At 49.2% G+C, this 13,839-nt stretch overlaps 6 protein-coding genes across 6 annotated transcripts; 2 read left to right on the plus strand and 4 right to left on the minus strand.

The window, feature by feature from the left end:
• Positions 1 to 17: 17 nt before the first annotated feature.
• On the minus strand, positions 18 to 2,375 carry EsH8_II_000570 (uncharacterized protein; the record flags this gene model as incomplete). The annotated part of the gene is made up of 1 exon (XM_083263868.1): positions 18 to 2,375. The coding sequence occupies one exon, from the start codon at positions 2,373 to 2,375 to the stop codon at positions 18 to 20; it is 2,358 nt and encodes a 785-aa protein (XP_083121190.1).
• A 41-nt stretch (positions 2,376 to 2,416) lies between these two features.
• EsH8_II_000571 (uncharacterized protein) lies at positions 2,417 to 2,818 on the minus strand (the record flags this gene model as incomplete). Its single annotated transcript, XM_083263869.1, has 1 exon — positions 2,417 to 2,818. The coding sequence occupies one exon, from the start codon at positions 2,816 to 2,818 to the stop codon at positions 2,417 to 2,419; it is 402 nt and encodes a 133-aa protein (XP_083121191.1).
• Positions 2,819 to 3,656: 838 nt separating this feature from the next.
• EsH8_II_000572 (sugar porter family MFS transporter) lies at positions 3,657 to 5,189 on the plus strand (the record flags this gene model as incomplete). The annotated part of the gene is made up of 2 exons (XM_083263870.1): positions 3,657 to 4,155; positions 4,231 to 5,189. The coding sequence occupies 2 exons, from the start codon at positions 3,657 to 3,659 to the stop codon at positions 5,187 to 5,189; spliced, it is 1,458 nt and encodes a 485-aa protein (XP_083121192.1).
• Positions 5,190 to 6,485: 1,296 nt separating this feature from the next.
• On the minus strand, positions 6,486 to 9,623 carry EsH8_II_000573 (uncharacterized protein; the record flags this gene model as incomplete). The annotated part of the gene is made up of 3 exons (XM_083263871.1): positions 6,486 to 8,981; positions 9,034 to 9,243; positions 9,306 to 9,623. 3 exons carry the CDS (start codon positions 9,621 to 9,623, stop codon positions 6,486 to 6,488), a joined length of 3,024 nt encoding a protein of 1,007 aa, XP_083121193.1.
• Positions 9,624 to 10,858: 1,235 nt separating this feature from the next.
• EsH8_II_000574 (uncharacterized protein) lies at positions 10,859 to 11,937 on the plus strand (the record flags this gene model as incomplete). The annotated part of the gene is made up of 2 exons (XM_083263872.1): positions 10,859 to 11,769; positions 11,823 to 11,937. The coding sequence occupies 2 exons, from the start codon at positions 10,859 to 10,861 to the stop codon at positions 11,935 to 11,937; spliced, it is 1,026 nt and encodes a 341-aa protein (XP_083121194.1).
• A 780-nt stretch (positions 11,938 to 12,717) lies between these two features.
• On the minus strand, positions 12,718 to 13,744 carry EsH8_II_000575 (uncharacterized protein; the record flags this gene model as incomplete). Its single annotated transcript, XM_083263873.1, has 2 exons — positions 12,718 to 13,542; positions 13,619 to 13,744. 2 exons carry the CDS (start codon positions 13,742 to 13,744, stop codon positions 12,718 to 12,720), a joined length of 951 nt encoding a protein of 316 aa, XP_083121195.1.
• Positions 13,745 to 13,839: the final 95 nt, after the last annotated feature.

Genomic DNA, 13,839 nt, shown 5'->3' on the forward strand with positions numbered 1-13,839 from the left:
AAGGTCATTTAGTCAACTTATGGACTGAGTACTAGGTCATATCGGCCTGGCAACAATTTGACTTTCTTTCCAGACACCTTCCTGACTCCTTCAGTGCCTTCGCGGCTTACTTCAACCGCGCTGTCGTCCTTCGGCATCAGAAGTGTTGCCGTCGTGCTTGTCGGCACTAACACCTTCATTCGCACATCCTCGCCTTCCCGTTTGAAGGTAACTTCGATCTTGCCATACGGGCAATCAAAAGTCCCCTCAACAAAGTTAAACTCTGACTTCAATGGGGGCTTGAGTGTCCACGTCCTGTAGGCGTCTTCCTCAACCTTAATTCCCAGCACTGCTTCGTAGAACCACTCGTAAATTGTCCCAAGCATATCGTGGCACTTGCTCCGGCAGGCATCCTGCCAGAACTCGTTCAGAGTTGTCTCGCCGCGCCTGAGAAAGCGCATATAGGACGGGTGCTCTTCCTGCCTTGCCATTGCCATGACAATGTCGGGTCTGTCAACGTCCGTGAAAGTGTTCCAAAGCCATTTGAGACCAATCTCGCCAGCCCGGATCTTACAGTCCGCCACGTCGTCCAGGAACGCCTGTTGAACGTCGCTGATGTGCTCTTCCGGAACGAGACCGAATTGAAGAGCCATGGCTTGGGCAATCATTGTTCTGTCATGGACGCCAGGATTGTCGAGGGAAGTGTAGAACGCGTAGGGATGTTCTGATTTGTCGGTGACGAGGAGGTGGCGGTTGTATGTCTCGTAAATCCGATCGGCCCATTCATGCCAGCGCTTTTCGTCTTCTGCGTAACCCAACTCCCGAGCCATCAGCTCCACGTTGCGAAGACACTTGTAGTATATGGCGGTCTCGATGTTGGCCTGATGGTTTCCGAACGCAATGTCCCTACCCCAGTCGCCGAGCCCGTGTTCAATCAAGCCGCCCTGACGCTCCTTGGTTCTCAGGTACTCCATGTACTGAACACACGGCTGGTACAGTTTCTCAAAGACATGGGTCGAGCCGTAGTAGCGCTTGATGATTTCTGGGATCAAGGCGACAGCACCTCCCCATGTGATGGTGTCATGGAGAGGACCGCACATATACCTGATCTCGGGAGCCATTGTAGGAACGAGGCCGTTGGGCTCCTGGGCATCAGCGATGTCGTCGAGGATCTTGGAATGTAACGACTCAATGTCGCGGATGTACTGTGTTGCTGGTGCAAGAAGATGCGTAACCTCGAGCCATCCAAACTTCTCTATTTGGGGACAGTCGGTGTGGTAGCTGAAGAGGTTGCTGACGAAGGACCAGTAGCACATGTTGATCAGAGCGTTCGCGTCGTCCTTGTCCGTCTTCAGAGTCCCCAACCGGCGGGCAGCGGATGACACATGACGGCCGACAACAGAGTGAATGACAGGGAGACCTTCTCCAGAGTTCAGGGATACGCCCTCGATTTGGATATACCGAGCGCTCGTAAAGCTGAAGTCAGGCTCCCATACCTCAACCTTCCCTGTCCCTGCTAGGGTGATCTTGGAGTAGACCTTTGTGGCAAACTCGCCAAAGAGAGGGTCAGGCATTAGGACTTTTCCCAATTCATCGATGCTTTCAGAGTATCGAACGATGATCTCGGCGCCAGCTTCTCCGCTGACTTCGACCTTGACCATGGTGGAGGCATTTTGGCCCAGGTCGAACGCAACGATGCCCGGCTCCAGAGTCTTCTTCGACACCGGTTCGAACGTCTCGTGGAGTGTCACGGGCGGTTGGCTTTGGTACCTGAGTTTCCCACGAGGACCGGTCACGGGAGTTGCAGCCTTCCACTGGGAATCGTCGAATCCTGGAGCGTCCCAACCGAGCGGGTAACTTCGCAGATCCTTGTTCTCAGAAGCATAGATGTTGGCCAGCGTTGTGGCGCTCTTCCTTACTTTCCAGTCCGGTCCAGAGATGATGGTCTCTCGGCTTCCATCCTCATAAAACAGGTGAAGCTCGGCGAAGAAACAGAGCTCGTTGCCGTAACGAACATAGGTGTTGTCCTCGTACATTGGCCAGAAGAATCGATCGCCCTGGTCTCCGGCGTAGAAGCCATTGCCTACGTGTGCCCCGAAAACGTTCTCACCCTCTATGAACGCATTGCTCAGGTCATAGGCAACGAACTGCACCGTTCGGTGGTAGTTGGTCCAACCTGGGTCAAGAACGTGTTCTGAAGCCGAGTTTCCATTGCACGAAAGGTTGAAGTGGCCCAGACCTGAGGCAAAAACAATAGCTCGGGTAGGTTTTCGGTCGAGACGTACAGATTTACGGAGGTAAAATGGCTTATCCCCGCTGTCACCGATCCAGACTCCCTTCCAGCGGTTTGGCTCGTCCTCGAACCACGTGCGGAAGATCAAGCTAGTATGGGGCATCTGTTGATGATTTAAGCTTAATGTGACCGGAGCAGGGGGGCCTAAAGCGTGCTCACGTAGGTTTGGTTCATGCTGTAAGGCGGCAGCAGTTTGCTTGATCTCGGATATGCGGTGAAAAACTCATTGACGCTACTGGACGCAGTTTGTCCGTCCTGGTCCCAGACGGTGACTTTCCAAAAGTGGAAAGACGCAGACTTGAATCCACCGTCTGGCTGGCAAAGAATGTTTCTCTGGGCATTGCTTTCGACTCTCCCGGAATCCCAGATGACGGCAGATTGAGGGTCCCCGTCAAGCGCCTCCACGCTCGATGTTACAACAATTTGATAGGCGATCTGTTCGGCATGCTCGAGTTCGGACTGAAGAGTCCAATGGAAGCGGATATTGTCGACGTCAATACCTAAAACCTCATGAAAGGCATGAATACCACAGCGTGTAACCAGCATTTTGACGCTACCCGGGGTGTGGCTTTCTATGCGGTACTTTCTTGCTGCAATGGCAGTGTCTGCCAGTAACGGGATGAGACTTGAGAAGCCTGGAACTTGCTCAGGTAGTAGCCTGTAAATCTTTATGAGCAAGTTGTGAAACCTCCCAATAGCTCCATTTGCCGTACCTAAGGTGTTTTAGCAGCTGACAGGGGTAAGAATATCTCAATCAACCGAAATGGCCGATATTCGTTCCCTGATCGGCCGAAAAGAGTACTCTAAAACAGCGCAATTTGGGAGGGTGTAAAGATCATCGTCAAATAATATCACCGTGTTGCTCCGGCGTTTGATACCTTCGGCTAGTGATTCCCCGTCCGGGTTTTCCGACTGGTTCGAGGTCTGCACAACGAGTTATCCCACCGGCCGAAGTACATGTCCCAGCCGTGCGGGGGAGGGGTGGCGGGGAGTGCATCCCCCCACTTTCCGCCCACTTTCCGCCCACATCAACAGCTGTGAGGTTTATGTATGACTTGGTGGCAGTCGAAATCGGCAAAGAGCTGCGACGCCCCTCGGCAATATCGGTGTAAACATGCAGACTATAACCTGGGGTGTTTGTGGGGTATCGCGGGTACCCCAGAATAAAGCTGCCGCAAATATGGGTCAGCCAAGGATAAAAGCTTTTGAGGTACACCTCAATAAACCTTGATGTGCTCATTGACAGGACGAACAGGTAGCCTGGCGACAGAGACCAGTGTTCTCACATACCGGGTTTATATCTTTTTCGAGCACTCTAGTTTGCTCGCATCTGTTTTAGTTGCTCAAAGCACCTCTGAAATAAACTCTGCTTGCACCAGCAGTCATGGGACGCCTCACCACGGTGTTTTCCGCCGTCTTTCTGGCCATAGGAGGTTTCCTCTTTGGCTACGACTCCGGTATCATCACGTCTACTATCGCTCTTGATACATTTAAAGATTACTTCAATGATCCGTCGGACACCACCGCCGGTGGTATCGTCTCGGCATTCCAAGGTGGTGCGATTCTTGGAACCATCATTAATATGATGTTCGCCAACTCTATCGGCCGCCGTAACACCATCTTCGTCGGATCTGTGATTTCATGTATTGGCTCTGCCTTACAGGCCGGTGCAGTCAACATGGCCATGTTGATCGTTGGCCGCTTCATTGGAGGCGCGGCTGTTGGTATGGTCACCTCGACGATCCCTATGTATGCTTCTGAGTTGTCGGAGGCGAAATACCGTGGGGTACTGTCAGGTCTGTTGCAATGGATGCTTAGCTGGGGTTTCTTGGTTGCTCAATGGCTGGGTTATGGGTGCTCATTCTCTGACACTCAGTTTTCTTGTAAGTACCTACAACCACCAGCACTCTTTTTGCAAGCCCAAGTCCCTTGAAATTGTTTTCCTGACTGGATTATAGGGCGGTTCCCTCTCGCATTCCAGGCTGTCCCGGGTGTCATCCTCGTCGCGGGTGTATACTTCCTCCAAGAGTCCCCTCGATGGTTGATGGAGCGAGACCGGCACGAAGATGCTCGCAATTCCTTGAACAAGCTCCGAAGCGGCCTCGACGAAGAAACAATCGACCTAGAATTCCGAGAAATTCGCGACGTCATCTTGGCGGACCGTGCCCTTGGAGACATCTCGTGGAAGTCCATCATCACCAAGCCGTCCTGGCGTAGACGTCTTATCCTAGGATGTGGCGTCCAGGCCTTTGGGCCTCTGTCGGGCATTAATGTGATCAACTACTACGGACCCCGAATCTACGAGATCCTTGGTATCGACACGCGAACCTCCCTCATGATTATTGGCATCAGCGGTGCGCTTTCTATTGTATACTGTACAATTGGCCTCTGGCTCCTTGACCGCGTCGGCAGAGTCAAGCCCCTGATTGTTTCTGCTGGAGGCCTGGCTGCGGCTCTTCTTGTCAACGCTGTTCAAGCTCAATACCTCAACGAGAATAATGCGGCCCAGCTACGCAGCATGGTTGCCATGAACTTCGTCTTCAGCCTCTTTTACACACCTCTTGGCATCATCAGCTGGGTGTACCCTGCCGAGATTTTCCCCGTCGAGGTTAGAGCCCTCGGAAACGCCATCACGACTTTTACCAACTGGACAGTCAACCTCATCTTCGCTCAGTTCTCCCCGCAGGCCCTTTCTTCTCTCGGCTTCCGCTACTTCTATGTCTTCTTCGTTTTCAACCTGATTGCTATGATCTGCTACATTTTCTTCTATCCCGAGACCAAGGGAAGGACACTTGAGCAGATGGATGAGCTCTTTGGTGACCAACTCGTCCCACATGCCATGCAGGATTCTGTTGGAGCCGCGGCGGCCATCTCCAAGGATGAAAAGCTTGTGGAACAACTCGACCGTGTCATCTAAATCGGTAATTGACGCTACGAAGGAAGGGATGGAGCATAGAGGCTTCTTGATTTGGCTTTTTATTCATGATATAACCTCTAATTGCGACGACCAATTTGTTAAGTACGATAATATCTCAATAGACAAGAAGTCTGCCAAGCTCTATTCCATTGAACTCTAAAATAGCGCTTTCTGCTGTCATTTACAGGCCCCACCATACTTCCCTAGGCTCTTTTGCCGTCTTCTTGAAACGACCTATTTGGTACCTGTTTTATCTGTTGTGTGGTGGGTTTTGAGAAGATACACCCCTTTTCGAAACGAACTCAGTTGTGTTTTCATCATTAATGAAGAACGCCCTGGCAATATCACTGCCCTCGGGCTGTCGCATTATATTCTATTTGTCCTTTCATGAAAACGCCTAAGAGATGAAAGGCTTTTGTGGAGTAATGTGAGACATTATTTACATATCAGAGGAAATAGCTGCAATAGATATGTTTACTAGGAGACTGGGTGATTATTTGAGGTTGTCGAGATATAAGTATGCTTCATCAAGCTCAAAGGGACGAAGCTGTTAGCTAACAAAGAACCAGCAGCTCTGGCGAATTCCTTGCGTTCTGCTCAACTACCGCTGTAACTAGGAAGTGTTTGTGCCGGTTTCACGGTGATACACGTACAGGTCGTATGTTGACGAATATCTCAATATATTCGTAAGCTGGTGAAATTTCGATATTTCAAAGTGAAAGGGTAGAAAGGCTAGCAGTGACAGTGCATTTGACCCAAAAAAAAAAAAAAAAAACCAAGCCCCTTGTAATGTATTCAAAAACAAATTAAAAACTGAGCCAGCTCATCCAGCAACAGGAAAGAGTATGCCTAGTGAAAAGATCCATTCATGCAACGGTAATGTGGAGGGCGTCCAATTTTGAGGAGCATACCGATAACCGCTTTATTAGCTCTCCATGAAGCCCACGTGAATTAGGTGAGCCCACCATTGTCCTAAAAACTTTATTCCCAGTTTGTTTGTTGACAAACCAAGACACCGTGTTAGATCCTTCCATGGCGGCCGGCCAAGATCGTGGTTCCCGGCTGGTACTATCGCTGTAGTTGATTTTAGCACCTTGTATATGAAGAAACATCTGAACCACATGTTCGCTTCCATTACCCGTCGCTAACAATGGCGATTTCTAATCATTGTCATCTCTTGTGTTGGTAGTAATCTTGGTGGTATCGCGAATAGTCCTGACGATAACCTAACTTTCCACGTCTAGTTGCATAAGCTAGCGGGGCATATCTTTGTCGAATTCTGGGACAACGGCGGCTCTATCTGCTCTTATCACGAAGCAAATTGGCGACCTCGAGATGTCCTTTTCTTACGGCCCAGTAAAGTGGCGGTGATCCGTCTTTATCTGTGGCTCTCCTGTTTGCTCCCTTGTTGAGAAGCAGCTTAACAACTTCAAAACGGCCGTTGCTTGAGGCCCAGTGGAGCGCTGTACATCGATTCTTATCTGTGGCTTCGATATTTGCCCCACTTTTCAGAAGTAGCTTGACTACTTCTAAATGGCCTTTGGCTGATGCTGGGTGTAGCGGTGTCAATTTGCGGTGAGTAGTGGCTGCGATATCTGCCCCCATATCAAGAAGTAGCTTGACCACTTCAAGATTACCGCACCGTGCAGCTAAGTATAGCGGCGTCGATCCACTCTTATTGGTGACTTCAATGCCTGCTCCCACATCAAGAAGTAGTTTGACCACTTCAAGGTGGCCGCTCCATGCAGCTAAGTATAGCGGCGTTTCTCCGTTTCCAGCTGTGACTTCAATCTCTGCTCCCTTATCAAGAAGTAGCTGAACTACTTGGAGATGACCGTTACTTGAGGCCAAGTGGAGCGGCGTCCTTCTACCCTTATCTTTAGCTGCAATATCTGCCCCCTTGTTTAGAAGTAGCTTGACCACTTCGAGATGGCCCTCGTTTGAGGCCCAGTAGAGCGGCGTCGCTCCATCGTTATTAGTGGCTGCTATGTCTGCTCCCATGTTGAGAAGTAGGTTGACAACTTCAAAATGGCCGTTGCTTGAAGCCCAGTGGAGTGGCGTCCATCCGTCTTCATCTGTAGCTGCAATATCTGCTCTCTTGTGAAGAAGTAGTCTAACCACTTCAACATGGCCATTTCTTGAGGCTGAGTGGAGCGGTGTCCATCTGATGCTAGTAGTAGCTGCGATATCTGCTCCTTTGTCGAGAAGTAGGTTGACAACTTCAAAATGGCCGTTGCTTGAAGCCCAGTGGAGTGGCGTCCATCCATCTTTATCTGTAGCTTCAATATCTGCTCTCTTGTAAAGAAGTAGTCTAACCACTTCAACATGGCCATTTCTTGAGGCTGAGTGGAGCGGTGTCCATCTGATGCTAGTAGTAGCTGCGATATCTGCTCCTTTGTCGAGAAGTAGGTTGACAACTTCAAAATGGCCGTTGCTTGAAGCCCAGTGGAGTGGCGTCCATCCATCTTTATCTGTAGCTTCAATATCTGCTCTCTTGTAAAGAAGTAGTCTAACCACTTCAACATGGCCATTGCTTGAGGCTGAGTGGAGCGGTGTCCATCTGATGCTAGTAGTAGCTGTGATATCTGCGCCCTCACTTAGAAGTAGCTTGACAACTTCAAGATGACCGTTCCGTGCAGCCAAATAAAGTGGCATCCACTCGTGCTTATTTGTGGCTGCAATGTCTGCTCCCTTGTCGAGAAGTAACATGACTACTTTGACATGGCCATTACTCGAGGCTCCATGAAGCGACGTCCATCCGTCATCGCAGGCTACTGCAATGTTTGCTCCCATTTCGAGAAGCAATTGAACGTCTTCTAAATGGCCGTTGTTTGAGGCCCAGTTTAGCAGCGTCCATCCAGTTCTATTTTCAACTGCAACCTCTGTCTTTTTGTCAATGAAGGCCCGCTGAATGGTGTTTTCTGCTCCTTGGAGTACATAATTAAATGCGTCGCGGTCATAATCGCCTTGCAGGCCCACTCCGGGGGGATTTTCCACTTGTGCATTGTAGTTCGAGATAAATCCAGGTGATGGCGGTGATTCGGGGCACGGTTTAATCGCGCTTTTGTCGTCGACAATGGCTGGTCCATTGTTTCTCTCTGACGTGTTGGTACCTTCAGCTAGTGATATCGTACATGTTTTAGCCAAATCATCACCCAGTCCTTCTGTCAGAACGACCTTTGAAAGGCTTTCAGTTTTTTCCATTGGGGGAATCGATTTTTCTGGCATCGCATCAGTAGTCCAGGCCGCCGAGGGCATTTCGCTTGTTCCCGACGTGTAGTTTAGGTCCTTGTGTTTGAAATTCTGAGCATATGTCTGGTGTTCATCTGCGGCTTTTTTCTCCTTGACTGATGCAGTCTCTAACGTCTGGCACTTGGATTCATCTTTAAGCCAGTCGTGGTTCAAAATTTCTGCGGTGGATGGTCGCTTCTTCGGTGACGGCGCGAGAAGTTGATCTAATAGATGCTTAAGACACACCGTGGTACCGTAAGAGTTAAGTTCCTCTGTCGGCAATGAGATTTCGCCTAGCAGGTACTTTTGAAGTAGTGATAAGTCTGCGAGGAAGATTTTCTTCGTTAAAATTCGAAACAATACAGCGCCAAGAGACCAGATGTCGACAGCATGGGGATATCCTCCGTCTTCAACGAAGCCAAGCAGTTCTGGTGCAATAAAACCTAGTGTCCCCCTACGCAATGTACCAAGCGTGGATTGGTCGGGGCGCAGCCGCCTACTAATGCCAAAGTCGGATATTTGGACAAGCCAGTCGGGACTATGACAAACAACGAGTATGTTCTAGCTGGTTGGTCAGTTTCACATTTTAGAAAAAAACGAAAGAGAACTTTACTCCTGGCTTTAGGTCTCTGTGTGTAAAACCGTTTATATGCATGTGCTGCAGGCCTTCAACTAGCTGAAAAGCGATCGTCTTTGCCTCCTGCTCCACGATGGGATGTGTGAGATAATTTTCCAGGTCTCCGTTAACAATATACTCCATTGTGATGTAAACAGCTTTAGGGCCTTCGAACCAGCCGTAGGACTGCACAAAGGATGGTGTATACTTTACATCATCACAATGATTAGAAAAAATCTCTCTCAGGCTAGTTGACAATGCGTCCTTACCCGTGCATGAGAGAATTTAATGATCGCCTCCAGCTCTCGGTGGTAGTCAACCTCGCTTAGCTTTGTCGATTGGGTCGGTATCTCTTTGACAGCTCTAACTGCTGGCATATTCTGCCTCGCTGGCCGGTCACATGTCTCCAGCCAAACAGTGCCGTAGCTGCCATGGCCAAGAAGTCTCTGACGCTTCCATTGCTCTACTGTTTTGAGTCTCCGCTCTTTACCGGATGTTCCGCGTTGATAAAAGCTATGTTGTGTGTAGTGTGGGAAGAAAGATGTCTCGAGCTTTGACTCTTGTACGAGGTCCGATTGGAGAGGCATTTCGAGCCCTTTCGCTGCGTGCGGGGTTGTCTGCGAATCGCGGCAGTAGTAGCTCCTTCATGCCCGATGCTAGGCGTGTGATTGAGTCAACAAAGCCAAACTACGGTAGCCAGCAGTGGACAAAAGGCTCACAAGCTCGGCAAAGTGGAAGATGAAATGCTCTGTGACCTGTTTTTGTGAAAGATAAGGTTCTCATGTCGTTTTCAAGAGGTCGCTCTCCTGTCAGCACAGCCGCTTTGGCGAGGTGCGCCTTTGGCTTGATTGGGCCGATTGAGCTGATTGCTGTTGGTGATTGCACCACATACATTAGCGAGCACAGCCCATCCGTCTTACACCATGTGACCAGATTCTACAGGGTTCTGGCAAGGACAGACATTTTATCACGATCAACCATACATACCCGTCTTATGGAAATAAAGGTACTCATTACTTATACACTCTCTCAGCTCGGATGGATTTCAAGCCGCAACACCTGTTTCCATGGCACTGTGAATGTCACCGAAATCCCTTCATCGGACTGCTGGCACGAACTTGGGGCATAATGTCTATATTACTAGAACCATGTACACCGTATTGGGTTGCTTCCTTTGAATGCTAGATTCTATTGATTTCTCTTGCAAGTGAAGCAAGCCTCTCTCGTTAAATACACCAAAATGCAACTAAGGGTTTTATAATTGCAGTGTTACGCGAGTGTTAGGCTGTCTGCAGTCCTAACCAAACGATACGGGACTGAGCCTGAGCTGGGCCTGCTGAACTTTCCTGGCAAAACTGGTGTTTGTTATATAAGCAATAAAAATAATTATGTGGTGTTCGGACTGGGGGGGGGTCACGATACAATGAACATTATGATTGGGTGAGTAGTCGTTCCGCTAAGTGGCTCGGCGCTAGTTACTTGAGGCTTGCATCCTTCAACATTAACCACAATGAATGCCCCTTTGGGAATAGCTTCGTTCTAATCCCTCGCCGACTGTAGTCCATACTCAAATAGGTAAATAAACTGGGCAGTCTGAGATAGCCACACGGCATAGTCTTCGTAAGCATATATCTTCAGCATTCCGTTTCATCAAGCTATTGGGGTAGATCCTGGCTATAAGTATGTCCTCGATTCGCGCTCCTTTCTAAGAATAAGTTTCCTTGTCTTCAAGCCAAACTCCAAGTTACCACCAGACGCCAATTTCAATTTCTTTGCTCCAAAGGAAAAGGATTTTATCAAAAAAAAAATCAAGTTTTTCACAATGACTTCGTCAAAGGAACTTGCACCATCGACTTTATCATTCCCCAGCATCTTCTACAACAACCAATTCTGTGCCAAGCCACAATGGCCATCCCCGACCACAAGTCTCTTAGGCAAGACGGCCATCATTACGGGAGGCAATACCGGATTAGGTTATGAAGCTGCCGTTCAACTTCTGGATCTCAAACTGTCCCATCTTATCTTGGCCGTGCGCTCACCTGAAAGGGGCATAATTGCTGCCGCCAAACTCCGCCAGCAACATCCGACTGCAATCATCGATGTCTGGGAGCTAGACATGAGCTCATACGAATCCATTCAGACATTTGTTCGCCGCATTAGTAGTGGCTTGGATCAAATCGACATCGTCCTCCTCAACGCTGGCGTGATCAGGATGGATTTCCATACGATTCCAAGCACTGGCCACGAGGAGACCATCCAAGTCAACTACCTCTCAACAGTGCTGCTCGCTGTACTCCTTCTTCCGGTCCTGAAAACCAAACGATCGGCAGGCAAAGAGCCTGCGCGTCTCACAATCGTCAGCGCAGCGTTGACCTTGGCAGCCAGATTTCCTAATAGGGATGCTAATCCACTGCTGCCATCCTTTGATGACCCTCAAAAGTTTGACAGCAGAGAAGCATACAACTCATCTAAGCTCCTAATGCACATGTTCCTTTGGAAGCTCGTCAACTGCGTCTCCGCTGATGACGTTATTGTGAACCTGGCTGACCCAGCCTGGTGTAAAGGCACAAACCTGTCGCGTGACGCTCAGGGACTCGTTAAATTGGCTGTTAGTGTCTTTGGGGCAACTACCGGGAGGACTCCGCGAGTAGGTGCTTCATGTTTCGTTGACGCCATCGTCAACAAGGGCAAGGAGTCACACGGATGCTTCCTCATGAGTTGGCAGATCCACCCGTAAGTGCCGTATGTGTTAATAGCACTCTTAAATGTTGCTAACTTCCTCCTAGATTCGCTGCTTTCCTGTATACACCTGATGGTCATGTCGTTATCGATCGACTCTGGGATGAAACGCTGGCCGAATTGGAGTTCTCGGGTGCTCGTGCTGTCTTGAAATCATTGTAGTCAACTAGACTCCAAAAATGACAGCATTTAGGGTACTAGGTTTGATAAAATGAGCGTTACTTGTAACGTGTTATTGTGATACTTAGTTTTATCCGTTCATATACAACAAGAATTCAATACTTATTTTCTGCCAATAGCATCACTTGCGGTAACGTTTCAAGGGAAAGTCGCTTGTTGGAGCTTGTCAAAGATCCGCAAAATGGAAATATATTCGTACATTTTTCCTTCTGGGAAGCGGTGGCCAGCTGAGCACATCGCGGCGTGTAATCTGAGCGAGCTCTATACTTCGAGACGGATCTTTGAATTTATTTAACAAGTTCTGTGGTTTTTATTCTCCTGGTTGATTATTTATTTGCATGCTCGTTGACTGTGGGGTCTACTAGTAAGGGAGTGACTGTGACAATCGCGGTTCTTTACCTTTAACAATCGTAAAGGTCCATATATGAGCGGCCCCATGATAGTGGTAGTTAGGCATTACAGTGAACTTATATACTTCTTCGAAACATCGCATCGCAGAGCGGTCTCATCATTGTGCGTTGGAACATTGAAACCCCATAAAATAAGAGGGAGCGGCGGCAGCAGCGAGGCCTGCCCTCATTGTGCCGGCCGGCGTCGTTAAGCGCAGCATCTGGACCAGCAATGCTGGAAGATTCGTCCTTCACATCTTAAATGCATATAACCAATATTTAAGATACCGCCTCTTGCTATATTAAACACAAATGCAATTTCTCCCTTCTCGGGCCCGTCAGGTCATTGTTGAGGCTCCTAGGTCACCAACGCTTACACTATCTTGAAGATGGCTTCCTCGTCACTGGCTTCCGAGCGGCTCTTCCCCTGTTCGAGTGTAGTGACCAGGTCCTCCTCATTGGTATCAGCTTTCCACCTTGTCTCGGAGCTGTAAGGTCTGTCACCGTGCTCGAGTTCGTCAATGGTGTTAAACCGCCTGCGCTTGGGCTGTGAGCTGCCAAAGGTCTTCAGAGCGTACCGCATGCGACCTGGGCCGGTAACCTTGATGTCGTTGTCACCGCGACCGCTCGTTTCGCCGAGAATCTTGGGCGCGACGTGGTTGAGGAAGATACGGAAGGTCGGCAACGAACCGCAGATGATAATTAGGTTGGCCTCAATGATTAGCCATAGAGTGCTTTGGGCCAACACGAACGTGGTATCAGCGTTTTGCAAACTTGGGATCAGGATGACCAGACGAGCTACCGCGGCGCCCAGCGTGAGGAGACCGGTGCAGAACCATGCAATCAGCGCCGCCTTCTGTTTCCACGACATCTGGAGACGCAAAATAAATGGCAGCGGGAGGACAATGAGCATGAAGTCTGTCACACCACCCATGATAGCTTGTATCATATAGACAGGAGGACGGTCAATGCAGTTGGTCCCGGTGAAAAGGCGGAGGTTCCACGCCGCCTCGATCGGAGTGCATGCAAACTGAACAGCGAACCATACAGCGGTGAAGGCGGCGACGGTGATGAATGACGTGCAAATTAAGGCGTAGTGATACCAGGTGATTGGCGACAGGCGGTGGCAGAAAATGCACAGAACAAGCTTCGCAAGGACGGTGCCCGGAATGACGGTCAGGTTGGTGGCATGGATGAGCTGTGAAAATAAAAAGAGGAAAAAAGGTCAGTAAACGTACATTTTTGTCAATGTCTCGATCCTATGGAAATCTTACCGTTGTCTCCCAGATGGCGTTATCAAGTGACATCTCCCAGATGTGCACTCCCAAGACACCTTGTGTTAGACAGTGAAGAATCAAGCATTGAGCAGCAGTAGTCAGCACCCATGCCATAATGATCATGTCTTTTGTCTTGAGTTAGCGATCTACTGAAAGACATTCATTGGGAAGTTTACTTGCAATCATCGCTGCGCCATTTGCGCAGGATGAATGACGCT

The sequence above is a fragment of the Colletotrichum jinshuiense genome, chromosome 2, assembly GCF_051148585.1.
Source record: "Colletotrichum jinshuiense chromosome 2, complete sequence".
Taxonomy (NCBI): Eukaryota; Fungi; Ascomycota; class Sordariomycetes; order Glomerellales; family Glomerellaceae; genus Colletotrichum; species Colletotrichum jinshuiense.